The sequence below is a fragment of the Bos javanicus genome, chromosome 5, assembly GCF_032452875.1.
Source record: "Bos javanicus breed banteng chromosome 5, ARS-OSU_banteng_1.0, whole genome shotgun sequence".
In the NCBI taxonomy this organism is placed as follows: Eukaryota; Metazoa; Chordata; class Mammalia; order Artiodactyla; family Bovidae; genus Bos; species Bos javanicus.
Genome location: NC_083872.1, coordinates 9,876,484 through 9,901,714, shown reverse-complemented (window position 1 = coordinate 9,901,714; position 25,231 = coordinate 9,876,484). Strand labels below are relative to the sequence as shown.

The following is a 25,231-nucleotide window of genomic DNA, read 5'->3' as shown; positions in this document are numbered from 1 at the left end:
GTAACAGACTATAATTATTTTATATACCAACTTAAAAGGTTAAAAAAAAATTATAACACAGTGTGTATGGTTTTTGTTTTTAAGCACCTTGAGATGTTTTTTTCCCCACACAGTATCATTCTTTATGCAGTTGCAGTGTCATGGATGCAGCATTGCCAAAGAATATTTTCTTGTTGCCTTTGGGATTTTCTTCTAAGCCACTGACATTAATAGTATCATGCAGGTTTTGTTGGTGGTGCTTTCTTGACCTTACTACACGGTGTCAACAAAAAATGTCAAACACCTTCCAGGAAGGTATTTTTTAAGTTAATTAAGCTCAGTAAGTAAGGTATTAAAGGTATCAGTGCACATAAATCAGTCGAAGTGAAAACAGTAGGAATAGCTATGACTGGGTTACATAAAGACAGATAAAGACGGCCACGTTGTTATACATTGTATGTATGATTGTAAGTTCCATTGATTGTAGATTTTAGTAATATTAAAATCTGGGGGAATTTACATCTTAGAATTATTATGCAATAAGTAGGATTTTTGCCTCTGGGAATTGGAAGATGCAGTAATAAAGTAGGACAGCAGTGCATGTACTTGATCTTAATAAACAAGTATGCATCTTTAAAGACATATCGTCACTGCTCTGGGGAATAATTAAATAAATAGTGAAGACAGAACCTTCATAATTTCCTATATTTAAAGGTACTCTGCAAAGAGAAGAGAGGAATGTAAATACTTGCACACATTTTGAATTTGTTTTTATCCAGGTGCCTAGACAGTTGGAAAACCGCCCACTTTCACAATAAATACATTTCTCTCACATGTATTAGCCTGGTCTTCGCTATTGTATCTAGAACATAACTGTGAAACCATGATGTCAGAAATTCAGTCAGGTATTTGTCAAGGTATCAGGACCACATTAATCCATGTTCAGTTCAGTTCAATTCAGTCACTCAATCATGTCCGACTCTTTGCAACCCCATGAATTGCAGCACGCCAGGCCTCCCTGTCCATCACCAGCTCCTGGAGTTCACTCAGACTCACGTCCATCGAGTCAGTGATGCCGTCCATGTTATTGGACTAATAACATGATTTACATATAAAAATAATACTTTCACCTGAGGGATTTTGACAAATTGATTTTTTTTTAAGATTGAAATTGGTAATGTTATAAACATTATAATTTCCTGACAGTTAAAAATGAGAATTTCTGTGTATGGGAAAACAGAATATATATGCTTTTCCCTATTCTTCCTGCTAAGTACAACTAAAAACCCTGCACATTATATATAAGATAACAAAGATTCTGAAAAGTGTAAAGAAGTCAGAACCACTTAGGATCTCAGGATTCAAGGAGTGACGCAGGAGTGAGTTTTTGGCTTTTCTCTTTGTCTCAGTGTACCACACTTCAAAACTGATAACAGTTTCCACACTGAGGAAACTTAACTCAGAAACAATGGTGGCTGCACACTGCCTTCAGAGAGAGCCCCAACAAAGCGTAACCCTTTTAGCCAAGTACTAGGAGAGAGACACCCTAAAACCTTAAAAAAAAAAAAAAAAAAAAAACCTACTCTTTACTCCACCAAATACTGCAAGAAAATCCAGTTCACACACACACCCTCACTAGCACAGGCCAAGCAGGAAACATAGACTTCCAACATTACCAGGCTGGCACGAGGTGCCCTAGTACCCCCTGTTGTCATGATGTCAGATTAGGTGAGCTACAGAGCCCGCTGAGACTTTCATCCTCATCAGATGGTTAACTAGCCCTCCCCTAATTTGCACTGGAGACCATGTGGGAAGCCTGGACTTACACCCCCACCTGGTAGTAAAAAGGAGCACCTCCACCTCCCCACGTAGGTGAAGTCAGAAGAGGTGTGGTAGAGAGGTTATACTTCCACCATTGCCCGTCAGGAAAGAGGCCTAACTCTCCCCTTGTGGTGTCAGTGGGAGCCGCATAGGGCATCATAGTGAGACACCCACTCCTCCTCAGCCAGGAAGGTATCAGTGAAGGCTTGGGGAACCAGAGGTGACAGGGAGTTGCTCCATCTCTAGTTTCAATGGAGGCTGAACTTCTACCCCTACTTTGTACTAATGAGATAGCCCCTTCCCATCTTTTCTGCTAGAGCAGGGCCAAAAACATCAGCAAACATATAAGATTTAAGCATGATCTGGACTCTTATAGTGCTCAAAGTGTCCAGATTTTAAATGAAAATTAATTGTCATACAAAGGAAAATCTCTAATTGAATGAAAAAGACAATGGAGACCAGCATTGAGATTACTGAGATATTAATCTTAAAATTATTTGACAAAGATTGTAAGAGCATCTATCACAAAAATGCTTCAACAAGCAATTACAAGTATGCTTGAAACAAATGAAAAAAAGTTGCAGCCAAAAAAAGTCTGCAAAGAAATATAAGATGAAGAATCAAATGGAAATTTTGGAAATGAAAAAATATAATAACTGAAATAAATAACAGATAGGCTTAACGGCAGAATGGAGGGGATAGAAGAAAGAATTGGTGAACCGAAAAACAGAACAATAGAAATGACCAAGATGGGCAACAGAGAGAAACTAGACTAAAATTAAATGAACAGAGCCTCAAGGGCCAGTGGGACTATACCAGAGAGCTCACATTTATGCCTTTGGAGTCGCAGAAGAAGAGAGAGGGCATGGCTGGAGAAGTGTTTAAAGAAATAATAAATAATAGCTAAAAACTTACTTAAACTTGGCAAAAGTATAAACCTACAGATTCAAGAAGTTTAGCAAATTTGAAACAGGATAAACCTTTCAGTTCTGAAAGCTAAAGACAAAAATTCGAAGCAATGAGAAATTAAGATTGGGGCGGGGAGGATTGAACTAAAACAGACATCTCTTCAGAAACATGGAGACCAGAAAGACGTGGCACAACATTTGTCAAGTGCGGAAGGAAAGAACTGTTAATTTAAAAAAAACTTTCAGAAGTCCCAGGTCATAACTTTTGTTTGGATTCTTATTGTTACAATTATTTTCAGCTATTTTTATTATGATAAAGAACTTTAAATATGAGATAGCAGAGTACATTCCCACTGAAGATGCATAAGGTTATTTATACTTATTTTATGATGTTGCTCAGAGACTTAAAAAGTAAATGCCATTTATTTTTGAAGTTAATGTTCTACTTACCATCTTTGAAAAGTTCAGGTAGCTTAATTTTCATAATTTCTGTCTCATTGGATGGTTTTGAGCGATTCATTTGAATTTTCAAGAAAATTATTTAAGTGGTTTTCTGACTTTTTTGTTTCTTTTAATTGTGATAGAAACGTAATATTGAATTTTAATAATGCTGCTGCTAAGTCACTTCAGTCGTGTCAGACTCTGTGCGACCCCATAGATGGCAGCCTACCAGGCTCCTCCATCCATGGGATTTTCCAGGCAAGAGTACTGGAGTGGAGGTATATTCATATTTTTTTTTGCTACAAATCGCGATAGACTTTTTCATCTTGCAGTACTAAAACTCTACCTGGTAAACACTAATTTCCCCTCCTCACTCCCCTAGTTCCTTGATAACTATCTTCCTCTCTGCTATTTTTATGATTTTGATAACTTTAGACATTTTATATGAGTGGAATCATACAGCGTTTGGCTTTTTGTGACTAGTTTATTTTGCTTACCGTAATGACCTTGAGTTCATCTGTGTAACAGAACTTTTTTCTTTAGGCTACACTGACATTTCGATTTTTAAAAAATTCATGGATTGAATACATGAAAAATCTATGTATTGGTTAAAACAACCTCTTGATACTAGTTTTTCTCCAGTAAATAACAATGTACGTTATTCAGTTCTTGCTGATGAAATTTCTGTCTCTAATCACTGTGTTTTCATTAGCTTCTAATTTAAAGATAGACTTTTAAAACGAACTATTTCCCTTTATCAAGCAGTCTCTTCTGTAGTTTGGCTTTTGACAAAACTCAGAATCCAAGATAATTAATAGAATCCATCAAATTTGTGGTTCAAATTCAGTTGACACCGAATCATTCTAACCAAGATAGAATCCTACCCATCTAATATACCACATCCAAGTTGCATACAGTAACTTGATTAACAATTTTACACCTTTTATTAGATTTTTAGATTAACGCATAAGCAGTAATTTTATATACTTTGGATCATATCTTGATTTTGAGGTTTATTAATTATCCAAAATTATTTATTGACTTACAACTGTTAGATTAGCATAAATCTCAGTAAACCTAGCCGTGAATCCACCGTTTTTCACTCCAATAATATATAATGATTTTAATCATTCAATAGGTGGCATCTCCTGGGTTTCCCTGTGGCTCAGGCAGTAAAGCGTCCGCTGGTAATGTGGGTTCGATCCCTGGGTTGGAAAGATCCCCTGGAGGAGGAAATGACTCTCTTGCCTGGAGAGTCCCCATGGACAGAGGAGCCTGGCAGGCTACAGTCCATGGGGTCGCAGAGTCAAAGATGACTGAGCAAGCCTGCCCCCTCCCTCTTTTTTAAACCCCGAAGTGTTCTAAAAAGTCACCTGTCTGAGAAACAGCCTAGTATTCTGACTTCCACTTTGGGACTCCTATGTGAAATCTTTGTTGTTGTTGTTGTTTTTCCCCCTCAAGAAATCTTAAATATAGTGTGTTTTCCTAATCAGGAGTCCCATGAGCTGCTTATAATACCCAGCCTTTTTTGTTCTGAAGGAAATCTAGCTGTCTGTTTTCAGTATCTCCAAGGGTCCCACAAAGTGAATTTCTGGTATTCCAGATCGCCATTATTTTGTTTCATAAATTATCTTAAACATTGCTTTCTGAATGTGATGATTTCTCATGATGTGATAAAAGATAGAATTTTAACTTTTATTTTTAGATATCAACTCATTTAAACATAATGCAACCCTGTAAGTTATCTATAAACTAGGTTTCAAATGTTTTAAGTTAATGAATATCACACAGCTGTTAAGAAACTAAAGTGGGAATCAAACCCGAAGTCTGCAGAATTTAAATGTTTATGCTTTTTTTCCTCACCAAACCAATCTTTGAATGATTTTTTCAGATTATTCATGGTAATAAATAAAAATGCCATGAGGTTTATTTATTGATTGACATATCTCTTTTAAAATTTACATTTGCAAATAGTAGTTTGAGAGTGCTAGAGAGATTTGTGAATTGTATGCATACATATTTATACCTAAACTTTTGGCTTAGGGATTGCTCCAGGGCCTACTTCCTGCCAGCAGTTTTCAGAGCTTTACTCTTGTTAGTTTCCCTTAACATCCTTCCTGTTTATATAAATTTTAGATCGACTCTTTTTTGGCTTTGAGCTGGTATCTCCTTGAGACTCTGCTTCCCTCTGCTGCAAGCACTTCAGCCACTCTGAGTGTCTTCCTTTTATTCTGTCTTTACATCTTATGAATGATTTTTAATACCTAGGCTAAATATAGGTGGCTCAACTATAAAGAATCCACCTGCAATGCAGGAGTCACAGGAGACACAGGTTTGATCTCTGGATCCGGAAGATCCCCTGGAGTAAGAAATAGCAACCCACTCCAGTATTCTTGCCTGGAGAATCACATGGACAGAGGAGCCTGGCAGGCTACAGTCCATAGGGTCACAAAGAGTTGGACAGAGCTGAAGCAACTTAACACGCATACAAGCAAAATATAAGTGGTTTTATTTAAATATCTGATTGTTTGATTGAGATTTTGCGCAGCAGAATGCTTACCTACTCTCCTGGAGCATAGTAGTTACTATTGCACTAATATCTTTTTTTTCCCCTCCAGATTTATTCATTTATAGTATATAAATATTCTTCAGTACTTTTCTTTTTTTATTGGAGGATAATTGCTTTACATTGTTGTGATGATCTCTGCCATACATCAACACCAATCAGCCATAATTATATATATATATATGTTTATTTATGGGCTTCCCTGGTGGCTCAGAGAATCTGCCTGCATTGTGGGATACCTGGGTTTGATCCCTGGGTCAGGAAGATCCCCTGGAGAAGGAAATGGCAACCCACTCCAGTACACTTGCTTGGAAAATTCCATGGGCTACAATCCATGGGGTCACAAAGAGTCAGACACGACTGAGCAACTTCACTTTCACATGTATTTATATCCCCCCCCCAACCCACCCCTCTAGATCATCACGAGCACCAAGCTGTGCTCCCTGTTATACAGCAGTTTCCTGCTCGTTACCTGTTTTACACACGATAGTATGTATATGTTATTCATTTCTTTTATATTATGACTTTAAAGACTGTGCAACAGAAAAAGTTGCTTCAATTCACATGTGACTTCTGTTTGTAGACGTCCTGTGAACATCATAAAAATGAAACATTACTTCATATAAGGAGAAATGTTTATAACATGTTATTAAGTCTAAAAATACCAGGCTGCAAAATGGCATGGTAGCCACTCTTGTGGTCTGATATACATACACAAAATGAACTTGCTGCCGAAAACTAGGATAACAAATGCCACTCCCTCCCCACCACCTCTGAAAAATCCCCACTAATACAAATCTCTCCTAATGCAGGACTTCCCTGGTGGTCCAGTGGTTAAGACTCCACACTTCCAGTGCTGAGGGTGCGAGTTCAATCCCTGGTTGGGGAACTGAGATCCCAGGTGCCGTGAGGCATGGATGAAAAAACAAAGCAAAACCTTCCTAATGTTACCTCTGTTAACTTTATGGTATAATTTCCTTCTTCTCTCTTTCTCTTTCTTTCTGTCTTATAAAAGTTATATCTCCACATACATATTCATACCTAGTTGGGAAAATCCTTCTTAAACCAAAAAGTTGACAGACCTGACTTCATATAACCTTTAAACTTCACTCATAACGGAATACTGTCAGAAATATTTTTTTAATGTAGTGACCATATAGTAAATGTAGTGTAATGTAAATGTAGTGACAATATACTTGCAACATGTCTATTAGAAGTAGGGAATAACTTAGTTTTTTGTGAATCATTAATTAGTATAGACATCCATACAAATTAAAAACTTCAGTTTATCATAGATACCTTCCTCGCCCTTGCTTCTTATATCTAGCTGATCTTTAGGATCTCCTAGATATCTCTGAAATTTATCCATTTCCTCCATCAAATTCAAACTTCCAACATAATTTTTCTCTTCTGATGCAGTAGCTCATTAGCTGGTGTGCCTGCTTTCTTTCTCCATTCTATTTGTTTTCCATACTGCACAAAGTGATCTTTTTGAAACACATAAATGATCATTTAAGGATCTTACAAAATAAACACTAACTTCGGGGTGTACATGACAGAAACTATGTAGAGATTGATTAATTCTTTTTCAGTTACTCCCAGGAAAATGAACCAGGCCCTTGTCTAGCCATAGTCCATAGGGTTGCAGAGTCAAACACTGCTGAGGCCACTTAACACGCACATAAGCACTTGTCTAGTTATACACGTTTCCTGTCACAGGGTTTTGGTTCTGGCACACACACTCCTTCCGTTACGTTTGCTGCTAGTACCTGTATATTCTTCAGGGAATCCTTTCCTGACCTTACTAAATCAAAATTCTATTAATTCACTTACAGAGATAAAAGTCTCTGTCATAAGGCATCAAAGTTTTACATTAATTTAGATAAATAATCTAGCTCTCTTTCTAGATTATAAAATCATTGAGGGGAAGCTCTGCATCTGTTTTTGTTTGCTATTATATTCTGACATGTAACAGAGTGCTCAATACATAGTAGACACTTGTCTTAGCTTTGACTGCTGTAAGAAAAATACTATAAACTAGGAGACTTAAATGGCAGGCATTTGTTTCTCACAGTTCTGGAGACTAGAGAGTTTAAGACACACAATTCTGTGTCTTGGGAGGGCTCCTTTCCTGGCTTGGAGGCGGCTGCCATCTTGCTGTGTACTCAAATGTAGAGAGACAGTGAGCTCTATTATTTTCTTTAAATATATTAATCTCATCATGGATTCTCCAACCTCATGATCTGATCTGTACCTAAATTTCCCTTCCCAAATCCTGTCTCCTAATGGCATGACGTTGGTAGTTTGGGGTTTCAACATGATTTGGAGGAATACAAAGTCACTCAATCTGTAACATCCGTTAAGTGTTTGTTGAATTAATGCAGACGTTAAAAATAAAAGTGAAAATGTAAATGGAAAGTTCACAAAAGGAGAAAATCCAAAGCTAGTAAACATAACCAGATATTTTCAACCTCCTGTGTAGTCAGGAAATAAAATGATGATAAGGTGTTTTATTCTCATCACATTGAGAAAAATTTTAAAGATTGATAATGTCAAATGTCCATTTAAGAACACATCCATTAGCAGGATAGTATTAAAAAAATTGATCCAGTCATATCGTGAAATATTTTTCAGCTATTAAAAGGCAAGTGTTGCATTCTAGTGCATTTAAAGTAATCCCATTAATTTTGTTCTACAAAAAGAACCTCAAAAGTAACTATGTATATTTGTTTATATACAAACATATAAATTTACAGAAAACTGCAGATGGTGACTGCAGCCATGAAATTAAAAGACGCTTACTCCTTGGAAGGAAAGTTATGACCAACCTAGATAGCATATTCAAAAGCAGAGACATTACTTTGCCAACAAAGGTCCGTCTAGTCAAGGCTATGGTTTTTCCAGTAGTCATGTATGGATGTGAGAGTTGGACTGTGAAGAAAGCTGAGCGCCGAAGAATTGATGCTTTTGAACTGTGGTGTTGGAGAAGACTCTTGAGAGTCCCTTGGACTGCAAGGAGATCCAACCTGTCCATTCTAAAGGAGATCAGTCCTTGGTGTTCTTTGGAAGGAGTGATGCTAAAGCTGAAACTCCAACACTTTGGCCACCTCATGCAAAGAGTTGACTCATTGGAAAAGACTCTGATGCTAGGAGGGATTGGGGGCAGGAGGAGAAGGGGACGACAGAGGATGAGATGGCTGGATGGCATCACTGATTCGATGGATGTGAGTCTCAGTGAACTCCGGGAGTTGGTGATGCACAGGGAGGCCTGGCATGCTGCAATTCATGGGGTCGCAAAGAGTCAGACATGACTGAGTGACTGAACTGAACTGAACTGAACTGGAAGGATCCTTGCCCTGCTATTGATTGTGTTTATCTCTGAGAGGGAACATGACAATAAAAGAGGTATAGAGTTTTTTCTTTTTAAAAAACTCTGTGGGCTTTTTTTTTCTTATTCACTGTTTTTATAATGCATATATTGTCATGTAGCCTATAAAAACAAATAAGGGTAGATTGATTTAGGGATATGAGAAAAAAAGAACCATTCTTTACATAAAGAAAAGTAAAATCACGGATGCCAAAAGAACATGGTTTAGTCTGGAACTACAAACAGTTTCATATTATTGGAATCTAAAATGTGGAAAGAAGAGTACGAGACTGAAAAGAAGATAAAACCAGATCAATAAGGGCCATGTGTGTTTTCTCCTAGCATGGACAAGCATTCCGAGAATCTTTAATTGAAAATTGACTCCAGTCATGTCAAATAGATGATTCTGGAAGATATGCAGTTTGTTTAGTGAAAGAGATTCATAACCATCTGGATCCCTTGATCCCTTTGGCAGGTGTGATGAAGCATGTGAATCTCTTCTTAGTATTGTATTTCAGATGCATAAAATAAAATAGTGCACATTATGTGTATTCTTCTTCAGTAACACATTAAAAAGACCTCCTAGTTGATCTGCTAATTACCTTAATTTCAAAATAGTGATGAGCATGAACAGTATTTTAAGATATCTGTACCAGCTGAATGACTTTCTGCATTATATTCATGAGTCTCGGGTTAGGAACTTTTGCTTATGGCATGAGACTGGGAGTGTGAAGATCAGTTAGGGAACTAGTCAATATGGAGATAATGAAAAATCTTAATGGAGACAGTCTGAAATAATCCTATGAAAGATTTCATAATTGTTTTACAATATTTGTGATATTTTAATGACATTTTTGCATTAGTATTTGTACAATATTAATATAAGTGTTTGTATTAGTATTGTATTAGTGTATTCCTTAAGAAAAATTAGGAAAACGAAATTTTAAAAAGAAAAGAAAGCATGCTTTATGGTAGTTTCTTAAAGCTTACATAATGCCTATGCTTTCCTTTGTTTTTACTGCTGCTCTTGCATAGAAGCTTACCTCATTAGCTGTTCATTTAGTCTTATTTCAATGATACCATCATTGCTTAACTCTCTTCCCTTTAATTCTGCAGGTTTTTGATTGGTCAGGGAGCACATGTAGGAGCTGTCAACAGTGAAGGAGACACACCTTTAGATATCGCTGAGGAGGAGGCAATGGAAGAGCTACTGCAGAATGAAGTTAATCGGCAAGGTAGTGTAAACCAGCCTAAACGGAAAGCATGTTTAAAACTGTCTTGTGTAAAGTACAATACTTTTTCAATAAATAATTGTTGACATTGAAGGACAGTTATAATTTGAGTGTGAAAAAAATCAGTTTACTTAATAATATGTGCAGTAAGGTTCTACTTGAACAAGTGTATGATTCTTAACTTTACATCTTTTTAATATTTTTCAAGTTGAAAGAAGTACATTGTAAGTGGTAGGATTAGGCATAAAGTTACCTGTCAATAAAAACTTTGGAGATAAGTAAAACAGACAAAGAAGAAAGGAAGTGTACGGGGTGAACAGGACACATTTAAATAGAACGGTCAAGAAGTCCTCACTGATAAGGATGCATTTAAGCTAAGATCTTCTCCAGGCGATGGAGTGAATCATACAGGTCTGGGGAAAGAACACTGCATACCGTGGGAGCAGTGAATTCGCGGATGGGAGGACGCCTGATGCTTTCAGAGGAGCAGTGAGTGAGACTTGTGTGACTGAAGCAGACAGAACATGGAAGAGGCTGGAAGGAGATGAGGTCCCAGAAGGAGCAGTGGACCACATCACTCAAGGCCATGTGGGCCATTGGAAGGATTTTAGCTTTTAATCTGAGTGAAATTGGGGGTCAGTGGAGAGACTGAGATTAGAAGAGTGACATGATCTGATTTATTGTAGAAAGGGTCTCTGGGGCTGCTGTGTTGAGAATGGATTGTAGCAAGGTAAGGGCAGCAGTACGGGAACGGCAAGGGGAGAAGTAGGGTGGTAGTAGACAAAGTGAGGAGAAAAGTGTGGGTTTTAGATATATTGTGAAGATTTGACCAAGAAGATCATCGCATGATTAAAAGTAGGGCATGTAAGAAGAAGGCAGGGAAGATTCTAAGGTTTGGTTTGAGCAACTAGATGGATGAAGTTTTTATGAGAGATGTGAATATTGTGGAAAAAGTAAGTTTTATATGGAAAGGTTCAGGGCTTCGTTTTTTAGACATGTTAAGTTTGTTTTGCCTGCTAGATATCCAGGCAGTTGAATATGTTAGTAGAGAGAGGTACAAGCTAGAGATATGCATTTGGGAGATGTCAATTTATAGTGATAGATGATTGCTTATGGATAGAATTTCTTTTAGGAGTGATGAGTGTTCCAAAACTAATTGTGGTAATGGTTGCACAACTCTGCAGATTTACTAAAAACCACTAAATTGTTTACTTTAAATTGTGTGAATTATATCTCAATAAATATAAAGCAATTCCTCTTCTGGGCACATAACCAAAGAATTAAAAGGAAAGTTTCAAAGAGACTTTTATACACCCATGTTTATAGCATTATTCACAATAACTAAAAGATGGAAGAAAACCAAATGTTCATCAATGGGTGAGTGAATAAACAATATATAGTATATACTTACAGTGAAATACTGTTCAGCATTAAGAAGGAAATTCTGACATACGCTGTAGCCTGGTTGAACCTTGAGAGCATTATGCTATGTGAAATAAGGCAGTCACAAAAAGATAGTTACTGTCTGATTTCACTTACATGAGGTACCTCAAGTACTGAAAATCCTAGAGAAAGTGGAATGATGGTTGTCAGGAGTTGGGAGGAGGTGGGAATGGGGATTTGTTGTTTAATTAGCACACTGTTTCAGGTTTGCAAGATGAAAAGTGTTCTGAAGATTGAGCAACAATGTAAATGTACTTAACACTGCTGAACTGTCTACTTAAAATGATTATTAAGATAGTAAATTTTATTAAGTATATTTTACTTCCATTTTTAAAAAATGTGTATATACATTACTGTGATTTCCACTGTAGTATTATGTCTAGGCAGTGATTGAATGAGTATTATCAGAAAAGAACTATGTTGTATAAGATATGGAGTATTGGTTTAGAGAGGGCTGAGTCTTGCGGAAGTGTGGTTCATTAAATAAAAGCAAAGAAATAGAAGCTAAGTGAAAAGAAATTTTTATTTCTTGGGATTGGGAAAATTCATAAGGACTACCTGGTTGCTTTGGGGCTTCCCAGGTGACGCAGTGGTAAAGAATCCACCTGCCAGTGCAGGAGACATGAGAGACTCGGGTTCAATCCTGTGGCAGAGAATCCCCTGGAGTAGGAAATAGTACTCTTGCCTGGAAAATTCCATGGACAGAAGAGCCTAGTGGGCTATCATCCATGGAGTCACAAAGAGTTGAACATGACTCAACACACACACACTTCTGGCTGTTTAAAAAACAAATCTTGGGCACTAAAACTGAGGAACTATTTAAATGCTTAAATAGAGCTGAAGCATTGTAACAAGTAGCTGAAGGTACCTGGAGTCCAGAAGAAACAAGGTCCATGTTACAACAGTAGTCATAAACTAGAGCTTGGAGAAATCCGTAGAAGAGCTTCGAACAGTTCTGTCCTAAGCCTGCGATTTTGGAGTAATGGGATAGTCAAGACTTGAAGAAAGCAGAAGAGTGGGTATAAAACACCACAACCTAGAAGGAAAGAGTACCTTATCTGTCCATCTTGCCCTGATTAGTACCCAGATAGATAGCAACTGGGAAAGGCATGGAGATGTACTGAAAACTTCTTGTCTTTAGTTTCTTTCTATATAAAGGAAACCGTTAGCAAGGCTGATTTTAGTTGTAATGATTCATTCAATTTTGATTAATGTGCCAGCACTTTTGTTTTGAGTGCTGGGTATTTAAACAAAAAAATGGAACAAACGTTGCTCTTGAGGATCTCACAGGGTGGTGGAAGTGACAGCTCCATAAACAGAACTTTACAGTGCTGTGCGCTAAACCACAGGCAGGAGCGGAACGATGCGGGAGAACAGGAAAGACTGTGACTGACTGCTTTCAGTAGCGGGAAGGGTTTGCGAGAGAGGACATTTGAGAGGGAGTTTGCTTGGCAGAGAAAAGGCATGATGGACAAAAAAGGCATGTCAGAAGGGGTTATCAACAAGTGCAAAAAAAAAAAGGGATCAGAAATATAGCAAATGCAGAGAATTCACTAGAGTTGGAAGGGAGTAAGAAAATCAAGATAGTATGAGATTGAGACTTGAAAAGATTAGACTAGAGCCAGATGATGGACATCTATTTTGTAGGCATTAGATGCAACAGAGATCCCCAGCAGGAAATTAACCTGATTGGATTTGGTGTTTAGTAATAAAGCTGGTGGTAATCTGGAGGATGAACTCAAATGGGGAATACATGTTGGCATGCCTTCCCTGAGGAAGACTCTTCACTTAATCCAGGTGAGAGACCAGTAAGGCCAAAGTAATTATATTTAAGGTGGAAGAGAGCAAAGATCCAGGGTTGTTTTCAGAAAATATTAAGGTAAAATTAAAACAGCTTGGTGAGTAATTGAATATGGAGTTGAAGGAAGAATTGAGACCAGCTAATTTGCCTCCTGAGATTTCCAGTTTAAGATGTGATTATTGGGTGAATTCACACAAAAAGGTGGAACAAAGCAGGAACAAATTTAGAACGTGCATGAGTTTGTTTTGAGATGTATTGAATTTGTGGTTGCTAAAGCACATCTGAATGGCAGTGTTCAGTGCCATGTTGGAATCTAGGCAATGTCAGGATGGAAAATGTAAATCTGGAAAAATGATAGATGAGAAATTCTGGAAAATAATATATAATATGACCCTGAAACTGAAAGTGAAGCACTGATACTAAAAATAAAAGCTACCTCTTTTTTAAATATCTAAATACTAGTTATTGAGCAGAAGACTTTACATGAATTATTTCATTTCATCCTTAGAGCAATTCTACAAGGTTAATAGTGCTGTCACTGCATTTTATAGATGAGAAAAGGAGATTCAGAGATTTGCCCAAGGTCAAACAGGTAGAAAGTGGTGCTGTATGTGGTTCAGTCCCAAACAGTGTAGCAGATACCTTGCGCCCCACACTCTTCATCACAGTACCACACTGCACTCTGTTAGGAATGTCTCCTAGAAATATTTCCTGATGTTCATTTATTCATGGGAATAATAAATGGGAATACATGACTTATATAATATAACTTTATTCCAAAGGAAAAAAGATAGGGGCATCTCTCTCTATCTATCAGTAGAGTTGAACAATTTATAAAAGGAGCCTCCTAAATATATCGCTAGTAATGACAAGATTTCTCAAATTATTTATCCTGATATGAAAGTTATTATTTAATATTTTAAAATTCTTTAATCATTCTTTTGGCTCTTGTTTCTTGTTCTGATATACATGATTAACAACTAATCATGCTTAAGTAAATTTCCTTTGAAAGTAGTAAGAATTGAATAGTAGATGAAAGTATTTCTGATTTATGTTTTAAAGTAATTTTCTTTATTTAGCTTGGAATACAAGTCAATTTTTGCACCTCTTTTCTAACCAAATTCCAATTCAGTTTTATGTTTTCTTACCTAAGAGAATTGACTAACATTTTTTTATAAGCTAACATTTATTATTTCTTAATAGTACTGACAGATGGTAAATAGTCTAGTCACTTTATTATATCATACCCCATTTAGTTCAGTATACATTGTTTTCATTGTTTAAAAGTTTTGCAATTATAGGTAAACTAAAGACCAGTAGGTGAATTAAAGACCAGTAAAATGCTTTATAGGATTTTTTCCCTGTTAGTCCACAAGGCAATAAAAGAGAAGCAGAATCATAGACTTTTAGAACTGATCATGATAATTAACACCTTACTGCTTATTCCTCTTCTGAATACTTCACATATATTAATTAATTTAATCCTCACAACAACATTGTGGATAGTTACTTTGATTATTCCTAACTCACAAATAAAGAAACTGAAGGTTAGTGTGGATTGTGTCTTGCTCAAGATGATAGAGCTAGTAAGTGGCAGATCAGGGATTGAAACCAAGCAGTGTAGATTCAGGTCTGTGTTCTTAACTCATTATACTAATATTGAAAGAAGTTATGGCTGTCTGAAGGTTAGTAGCCTAGTTAAAATACTGGAATTAGAAAACAGGTATTGTTCTCTCTATATATATATATTCTATATATATATATTTATATTGTCTGATGAGGTTTAAAAAATACGTAATTGTCCATCGCTGTAATCATTGGTATTTTTTAAAAGATTTTAAAAGGAAGAAAAGTGTTGTTAGGTTTTTTGGTAACTGAATTTACTTAAACATAAGAAATTTCCCTTCACATATACTTAAATTTTAGACTTGAGTTGTTTTTATATATAATTTATATAAAGGCACAATTTGGTGGCAACAGAGGGTAATTGCTTTGTAATAAGATAAAGATAGCATGAAATTAGATAAATCCAGAAGTAAAAAGTAGATAATTTATTTATTTCAAGTCCAGAGGAAATTTAGAATAATAAAAGATAGTAACAGTTAGGCTGTTTAAGATGGTAAAGAGAAAAGGGATAAAGATAATAAATAGGTTCATGTTTTAAAAGACATAGTTAAAAAAAAAAAGCATAAGAAAATAAATCAGTCTGAGAAAAGTCTTTTAGTAGAAATATTCTTAATGTATTACAGTTGCAGCCTTATAATTTCTTTTATGAATAACATTAGAAGACATCTTCAATAAGATGGGCTGGTTATCTTTTGATAGGAAATTTATAATGTAAAATTGATTTTTTATAGAAATGGTGATGCTTTGTAACTAATAGGTTTTATTTGTTCTATATTATACATATAATTGTTTTATGAAGTCAGTTTGGAAAGTCTTATTGTTAGTTTCTTTCATATGTGGTAATAAGATCTCTAGATGTTATTATCTCAAGATGACTTTAGCTGGTACTTCTGTAATCTTGGGATTTTAAAAATACTTTTCCATTTTTGCCTACTTTTTTAAGATTGAGCTTCAGTTCAGCAGTTCAGTTGTGTCTTGAATAAATAAAGCAAGCAAGATAAAGATACATTCCAGGTAGAGGATAACAGCTTGCACAGTAGCACAAGCAAGTGATGTACTTGACCTATGTGAAGATCCCAGATGGTTAGAGCACTGGGTGATGATAGAGGAGAAATACTAGAGATTAAAAATGCCTTGAGACCAAATCATAAATGGCTTTGTATGCTACACTTAAGAGCTTGAGCTTTGTCTTATAAGAGCTTAGCAATCAGTGACAGGTTTTTATAGAAAAGTGAGATGATCATATTTTAATACCGAAAAACCAGTCTTGTGATCATGTGGGGAATGACTCAGAAGGGACTGAGGTGAATGAATTAAGGGCCAGCTGTAGTCATCAAGGTGTGAGACATAAGATATGAATTAAAATAGCATAAGGCAATGACACCCCACTCCAGTACTCTTCTTGCCTGGCAAATCCTATGGACGGAGGAGCCTGGTAGGCTGCAGTCCATGGGGTCGCTAAGAGTCGGACATGACTGAGTGACTTCACTTTCACTTTTTCACTTTCATGCATTGGAGAAGAAAATGGCAACCCACTCCAGTGTTCTTGCCTGGAGAATCCCAGGGACGGCAGAATCTGGTGGGCTGCAATCCATGGGGTCGCACAGAGTCAGACACGACTGAAGTGACTTAGCAGCAGCAGCAAGGAGCCATTACAAAGACATTCTAGGAGATGGCAACTCACAATCTGCCGACTAATTGGATGAGGGCTGGAGATAAGGTAAAGGGAGGGATTAAGGATGACCTCCAGGTTTCTAGGCAAGTGTTGGAACCTAAGGCTTCTCTGGTGGCTCAGCGTAATGAACCCTCCTGCCAATGCAGGAGACTCCAGTTCAAAACCTGGATCAGGAAGATGCCCAGGAGAAGGAACTGGCAACCCACTCCAGTATTCTTGCCTGGAGAATCCCATGGACAGAGGAGCCTGGCAGACTGCAGTCCTTGAGGTCGCAAAAGAGTCGGACACAATTTAGCAACTAAACAGTATTCATTTAGTAAACATTTACTGATCCTTTTTACTTTAGATCAGGTACCCATCCAGATGATGGGGATAGAAGATAAAAAAGCAGTATCTTCACCTTTTTAAAAACTCTTAAAACTTATGATCTTCTAAAGTGTAAATGATGTGATGTGTGCTGTTTTTTAAATAGCCAGCATTTGAAAACATAAGATAACATGAGATTACTGAAGAATTTCAGGATTAACTTTTCTCTTTTAATTTTTTTCTTAGAATGTTGAGCTCTTTGAAGGTTCTATTCCATTCTGAATTCCCTCAACCTAGCACAATGCTTATCACCTTATCACCTCAACCTAGCACAATGCTTCAAGCTTTTAAATGAATAAACATCTGTATAACTTATTATTAAAATTATAAAACTGATACTAACGGTATGAACAGTGTACTGTGTTGGTTAAAAAATAACCTGTCTTAAGGCCTGTTGAATTTTACATGAAGACAGGACCTCCAAGTTGAAGTGTTTTAATAAATATTTATGCCTACTAGGCTAGAGTTCAGAGAACTAGTCAAAGCAGGTGGATAGAAAATTGAGACTTAAATATATATGATTGTGTTAAAAAAAATCTGTTTTTTAGACGAAAGGAAGATATACCTTCGGGAATGTTCAAATATTCAAAAACAAAAGGAATAAGCAGAAAAGGTTAAATAAAAAAGCCAAAAAAATATTGTAAGGATAAAAATTAAATAGTCAATTAAAAATGCTAATAAAATATCTACAGTATTCCCGCATTTCTTTAACCAGCGTGTTCTAGGCAGCCCAGTTTTCAAAAATATAATATCACTTTTAATTTTCACTTAAAATGATTGAGATAATTTTATTTCCAAACAAAAACATTTTCTATAGAGAAAAAAATAAAAAGTTATTTTTATCATATCAGGGGTTGATATAGAAGCAGCTCGAAAAGAAGAGGAACGAATAATGCTTAGAGATGCCAGACAGTGGTTAAATAGTGGTCATATAAATGATGTCCGGCATGCAAAATCTGGAGGTACAGCGCTTCATGTTGCAGCCGCCAAGGGCTATACAGAAGTTTTAAAGTAAGTATTGCTTCTCACAGTTGTTTTTCTGTGCTTCTCACAGTTGTTTTTCTGCTTTGTTTTCTTTGTTTCATTTTTCCTTTTTTAAGATACCTGCTAATGTTATTTTGAAACAGTTTTTGAAAATTACTTAAATGAATGTTATTGTTTTGTTTCTGAAGTTCTTTCATTCTCAAATTTTTATTATTCTCCTGTTGTTTTTTTCCATTGCAGTTTTCTGATAAGTAAAATTTAAGTGTCAGACAACCATTATGTGTTACCTTCTGGTCTGGTAAATTATTAGAGTCTCTTTGAGGTTCTCAGATAGGTGAGCTCTGGATACAGAAACTAAGAACAATGTATATAATATGTACTATCAAATTCTGAGAGTCGTACTGATTATTTACTTACATATAATTTGTCTGATTTTGGTTTTTTTTTAAAGATTTTCACTATGTGAGCACTGGAATTCAGAGAGCTATTAGCATAATATTAAACCATAAGCAACTTAGACTATACAGTAAGTCCCCTATCTATGAACAAGTTCTGTTCCAAGAGTTTATTCATAACACCAATTTGTAAGTCCAACAGAGTTAGCCTAGGTACCCAATTAACACAATTGGTTATATAGTATTGTGCTTAATAGATTTATGATACTTTTCACACAAATAATATATAAAGGCAAGCAAGAAATAAAGAAAACTTGTTTAATCTTACAGTACAATACCTTGAAAAGTATAGTACTACAACACAGTAGCTGGCATACAGGGTGGGCATTGAATGAGCAGACAGAAAGAGTTGCTGACTGGAGGAGGGAGAGATGGTGGGAGATGGTAGAGCTGAAGGATCATCAGCAACAGGAAGCAGAGGACAAGCTGCAGTGTCACTCATGTTTGACGTTGATGGCACAGGTTCTGGTTCCTTGCTGGGTTCAATTCTATCTACCCTCTTGAAAAAATGACCCAGTGTTGTCTGGGTAGTACCTCTTTTTTCTCTTCTCGTAGATGTCACGGTAGCACTGGATAGCATTCTGAAAGGCTGCTGCAACCTTCCTGTCCTGTTCTGCATTTGGGTCCTGTGACTCAAAAGCTTTCTGTGCCTCCTCAGATGAAGAAACTCCCCTTGCCATTTCCTGTGTCGTAAATCGCTTCTGTTCTTCAGTTAACTTCTTCCTCTTGTCTCTCTTCGTCCTTTCTCTGGGCCTCCAGTTCCATCTTTTCACCTCACTCCACTCTCTAATTACTGTCACTGTTGTTCCATTGTTATTGCTTGGTACCTCTTGGCAGCACCAGGTACATCAGTGCTGCTTTTACGCTTGCTCCTGGAATCCTAGGCTTGAAATAAAGGTACTGTACTACTGTACTGTATACAGTACTGAATGGTAAAGTACTCAAAAGCACAACCACTGTGGTAGACGCACACACGTGGTGGTGTACGCCAGGCACGTGAACCAACTTCTGTGATTGGACGTGTGAATATGTGTTCACATCTTTGAAAGTTCAAAACTTAAAGGTCTGTATATAGGGGACTTACTTATTGACCAACAAATATTCTTAGGAAAAGCTCTTTTATGTCACAACAAATTTGCGTTTTGGTTTTTTCTTATGCAATGCAAAGGTGTTGGCAACTATGTATAAAAAAAGAATTCATTGCATAACTTTTGTTATATGTATGTGAAAGCTAATAAGACTGGCCCTCAGCAAAATCTACTGCACCCTTTATGTTGCGCTTGTTCCACCTGGGCCTCTAATATAAATCTGTCCTTATTCCCTCTCTTCCGTAAGAACAGTGATGGGTCAGTTATTCTAGATTCCTCCTATTTCAGTCTCTGCTCACTTCAGGAACTTAAGCCTTCTCCTAGAATGGTACATTTAACTCTTTAATTAGTTTCTTTGTCTCATCTGTTTCTCCCTAGTACAAAACTTTTCCAAACTTTCAAGGCCCATTAGTGTGGGTCATGAAATGCACTTAGTGAATTGCAAACAGCATTTAAAAGAAAATAATTGAAAATATCAAAGAGTATTACATATGGTGAAGATAATTTTGTTTCTTAAAATTCTTGTTTCTGTGAATGTATATATGAGTACCAGATTGCCCTATTAAATGGATTTCTAGACTGCTTCCAAGTGGTATTTGTAATTTAGTTATATAGGCTCTTAATGTCCTTCGTTAAGATTCTTAGAAATTGTGATGAATTTTAAACTCTTCAGCCTAGCACATAAGACCATCAGTCATCTGGCCATTGGTTTCTCTGTCAAGCTAAGCTGCTACCACTGATCCTCAGGCATTCATGAGTCCAACTATATATATCCTCTTTAAGTTCTGTCATGATGTCTTAAAGCATACTCTTACTTCTGTCTAGGTACCTTCATTCACCATCTCTTCAACTTAGAAGTAAATTCCTTTTGATTCTTTGACTCAGTTCAAGGCTCTTCAGTCTATGGGAAAAAAAGCTCAGCCTCATTCATAATAATTGCAGATAAAGCTGCAATGAATCATCATTTTCCATCTATCATACTGGCAAAGATCAAAATGCTTGGCACAGTGTCGACAAAGTTGGGAAAAAGCACTCTCTTATGTTATTGGTAGAACTAAAAATGACTATTGAGCAAATTTTATCAAAGTAACAGTTATCCTTTGGTTTAGCAGCATTACCTCTGGGAACTTTTTTTACAGATATTCTTACTCTCCCCTAGGAAATAAGGTATGTGCCAGCAGCGTTGTTTATGATTGGAGTGGGTGATTGCCTAGATTATGATGCATCCTTTCACTAGAATACTCTGTAATGATTAAAACACTACCTAATATATGAAAGGAGCAATAGGATGTGTTTAGTGTCAACCCAAGGATAGAACTGTGCCTCATTTGTGTTTATTTATTTATTTTTTAAATTTAAGTTGTATCTGTTTATATATATGCCTAAAATCTCTCTGTAAGGATCTAATCAAAAATTGTAGTATGGTTATCTATGGGGAGGGGAAGCTGGTTGGCTAAAGGTCAGCAATGGGAAAGTGACTTTCCTATATAGTCATTTATTCTTTTTTATTTTTGAAACTTGGGAGTGTATTACTTAGGAAAGAACATATGAAATCAAAAATAAATAGAAGACATCCGTTTCGGATGTCAGCATCTCCCCCTTTATCCCCTCCCTGCAAACACACAGCCCCTTTCAGCTGACTTTTAGGCTTTTCAGCCCTGTACTTCTAAAGCAGCTTCACCGTAAACGTGTCTGTGAGGGTTGATTGTTGTTTTACTTGACTTTTGTCCTCCATTAGAAGTTCCTTGAGTATAATAAATACCATCTTATATTTTTGGAGTACCCTTGCATGGCCTGGTATATAGAGAGCCTTATAGTTGGGAGCGGGGAGAGGGGAATGTTTCTACTTTTCTCTCCACACAGACTCCCCAGTACTTAGAATACCATGCAGGGTATTTAACATTATTACAGTTTATATTTCCTAATTGTGGATATATTTTTATTTTTCCCTATTAATAAAATATCTGATAATGTATGTGTTAGTGGCGATATTTTTTTAACTTAAAGCTTCAGACTTATATCTACTAGCCTGTTTTGTAGATCAGTGGCTCTTAAATGTTGATCTGCAGTCATATAACAGGCAGTGATGTGAGGTCATATGGAGGACTTATTAAAAACACAGATTGACAGGGCCCATCTCCCAAAATGCTGATTAATTCAGTGGAACTGGGGTGGAGATGAGGAATTTTTTTTTTTTTTTTTAAACAAGTTCTTAAGATGGTTCCACTATGGAGCCATAAATAGAAACATCTTCTTTAGATATTGTTAGGAAATAGGGAAATCAGTTCTTAAACATAAATAAATGATTATATGTTAGCTATCACTACCACCTCCTGTAGGTAAAAAGAAGCCCTTCTCAAGGTCAACATCTTGGAAAGTAAGGTAAAGGTTAACCAGATTTGAGTTATGAGGTATTTAGTGTTCGCCTTTGTGTGTGGGGCTGTGCTGTGTGCAATTTATAGACCCATTCTTTGATCTCTATGAGCTTAATTTCTAAATAAAAGTTGATGTCAATATATAGTTAGAAGGGCATACTAACATTTATGTAACTTTTTGCATTGTATTAAAATGTATTCCTGTTTTCTAGCTTTGTTGATGATTAGAATATCTGCTTTCTACTGCTACAGAAAATAGACTCAACCCCTCAGAATACTTGTTTTGCTTTGTTTTGTTTCTAACAGATTGTCATTTTCTTGTGAAAATTTCCAGTGGTAGATCATAAAGGTTCATGAAAGCTTTCATAAACCAGTTCCTTAACTGGAAAGCAACAATAACACTACAAATGTTTGTTTAATCCCAGTATATTTTGAGAACGTGTTCAGCCTGACATGATATATCATATGGAAGCCATTTCCTATAATAAATCAGTTTAACATACAAATTGATCTAGTAGTTTTGAAAAATCATAGACTTCCCTGTGAAAATTTCAGTTAGAAACATCTTAATAAGAATCAATATCATACCAAACCATAAGACACAGTCATTAAGAGGAATAATTATGAGGAATTGATCAAAACTGAATTCATTATTATGGCAGTAACTCAGGATTCTCTATTTCAGTGTTTTCTGAGAATTACTTTTTTTTGCCCTAGTTAATTTGTGGAGGGGAGGAGAAATTTTGAACTATGAAAAGAAATATATTGCAAATTTTTGTTTAAGTGCATGGTATACAGCTATTGATTATATTCACTCATTTCTAGATTTTAATGATTATCTAATTCACTGTAATTTGTTTAGACTTTTAATACAGGCAGGCTATGATGTTAATATTAAAGATTATGATGGCTGGACACCTCTTCATGCTGCAGCTCATTGGGGTAAAGAAGAAGCATGTCGGATTTTAGTGGACAATCTGTGTGATATGGAGATGGTCAACAAAGTGGTAGGCCTTTTAAATGTACCTTAAATATTTTAACTTTTAAAAATAGAGTTTTAGTCTTTAAAATATTATGAGACTATATATTATATAATTGTGTTAAGCTTTTCATAATTGTCAGTTGTTTATTCATTTTTATTATTAAGTCTTTTCCCGCTACTTATGAGGCTCTTCCATTGATATTATATTTAAAAACTCATAAATTAAAACTTTACAAATGTATAAGGTAGAGTATATTCTAAACAATGAACTTTCTGGTGTTCTGGAAACTTGTACCAGTAGGGTTATTATAAGGACTAAGCCGGCAACAAGAAAAATCCTTATTATTTTTGGCCACCAGCTCTTTAAAATTGTCTTTCCCACTGTGAATAAAAACAGATTGACAGATGTTTGTCTGGACTGATTTTTGAAACTAAGTCATACCTGTGGCTAGATGAACTTTTAAGTATATTTGAAATGCATATATTTATCTTATTATTCTAGTAAGAATTTAATTAATTTTTATGGTGGTAAAATAGAAATAAGATTTCAAAACGGCAAACTTGGAGTTACTACATGACCCAGTTATTCTGCTTGTAGCTGTTATACCCAAAAAAATTAAAACAGATGTCCACACAAAAACCTGTATACAAATGTTCATAGCAGTGTTATTCATTATATACCAGAAAAGCAAAAGCAGATGCAGATGTCCATCAGCCGGTGAATAAATTATCAGACTATGGTGTACAATACAATGGAATAATATTCAGCAATTGAAAAAAGAATGAAGTAGATACTTACTACAACATGGAAGAACCTTGAAAACAGTATGTTAAGTAAAGGAAGCCAGTCACAAAGGACTGTATACTGTATGATTCCTTTCATATGAAATGTCCAGAATAGGTAACAAGAATCTATAGTAACAGGAAGTATGTTAATGGTTGCCTTAGACTGGGCGAGCAAGGAGGAATGGTGAGGAGATTGCAGTGGGTATGTCATTTATTTTGAGGATGATGAAAATGTTCTAAAACTGGTTGTGGTGATACTCGTGGATATACTAAAAACCATTGGATTGCATACTTTAAATAGTTGACTTGTATGTGAACTATAGATCAATAAAGCTGTTACCAAAATAAGTAAGGGGATATATATCAGTTGCTTCTTCCTCACATGGATTTTTCATTTATCTACTTCAAATCATTTGTACCATGTTTTGTAGCTACTATAAAAAAAATTACCTAATTCTTTCTGTAGATTTATAGAGAATCACTGAGGGCATAATTTATTGATAACTTTTTATCATCACCAACCCTTTGTTTTCTGTGTAGGGCCAGACAGCCTTTGATGTAGCAGATGAGGACATTTTAGGATATTTAGAAGAGTTGCAAAAGAAGCAAAATCTGGTATGTTTGATGACTATCTAAAAATTGTCTCTATTAGTGAATCCCCTTATAACACTGAATTTCAGACAGTTGAAAAGGTGTTCTTATAATATTTTGTACTGTTTGGTTTTAAGGTATTCCCAGCAAACAAATTAAATGACAGTAAATGAGAATAAAGGAGTAGTGGTGGTATTTTTTTAGCCTTTTGTGTTGCCCTTTCCCCATTTCTCTAGCCTCCCCTTCCCAAAGGAATACTTAGATAATGTATGTGCGTGTGTGCTCAGTTGCTAATCTGTGTCCAATTCTGCGACCCCAATTCTGCGACCCCATGGACTGTAGCCCCCCAGGCTCCTCTGTCCATGGGATTCTCCAGGCAAGAATACTGGAGTGGGTTGCCATGCCCTCCTCCAGGGGAATTTCCCAACCTAGGGATCGAATCCCCTTCTCCTGCATTGTAGGTGGATTCTTTACCTACTGAGCCACCAGGGAAGCCCTGTATAATGTGTATGTTCTCAATAATGTTTTTGTGATTTCATAAGGAGGTTTGCTTAGAAGGTGGAGACAATCTCAGATTTCAAAAATAGCGTACCCTAGAAAAGCAAACAGTTTTGCTTTTTACATATATTATATATATATATATATATATATACATACCAATATATATATACATATATATATATATTGCTTCCTATAACTAGGAAGCAATTGTTTAAGTATTATCAGACATCCTAAATGATTAATG

General features: G+C 36.0%; 1 protein-coding gene across 6 annotated transcripts in view; it reads left to right on the top strand.

The window, feature by feature from the left end:
• Nucleotides 1-25,231, top strand: part of PPP1R12A (protein phosphatase 1 regulatory subunit 12A) — a 167,317-nt gene that overhangs the window by 81,292 nt on the left and 60,794 nt on the right. For all 6 annotated transcript variants that reach the window (XR_009736281.1, XM_061415617.1, XM_061415621.1 and 3 more), the window contains exons 3-6: nt 10,199-10,317; nt 18,077-18,236; nt 22,990-23,134; nt 24,436-24,510. Coding sequence is in view for 5 of the 6 variants with exons in the window: in XM_061415617.1 (XP_061271601.1) it covers nt 10,199-10,317; nt 18,077-18,236; nt 22,990-23,134; nt 24,436-24,510 (499 nt within the window). In the remaining variant the exon portion in view is untranslated. The remainder of the gene's footprint in view (nt 1-10,198; nt 10,318-18,076; nt 18,237-22,989; nt 23,135-24,435; nt 24,511-25,231) is intronic.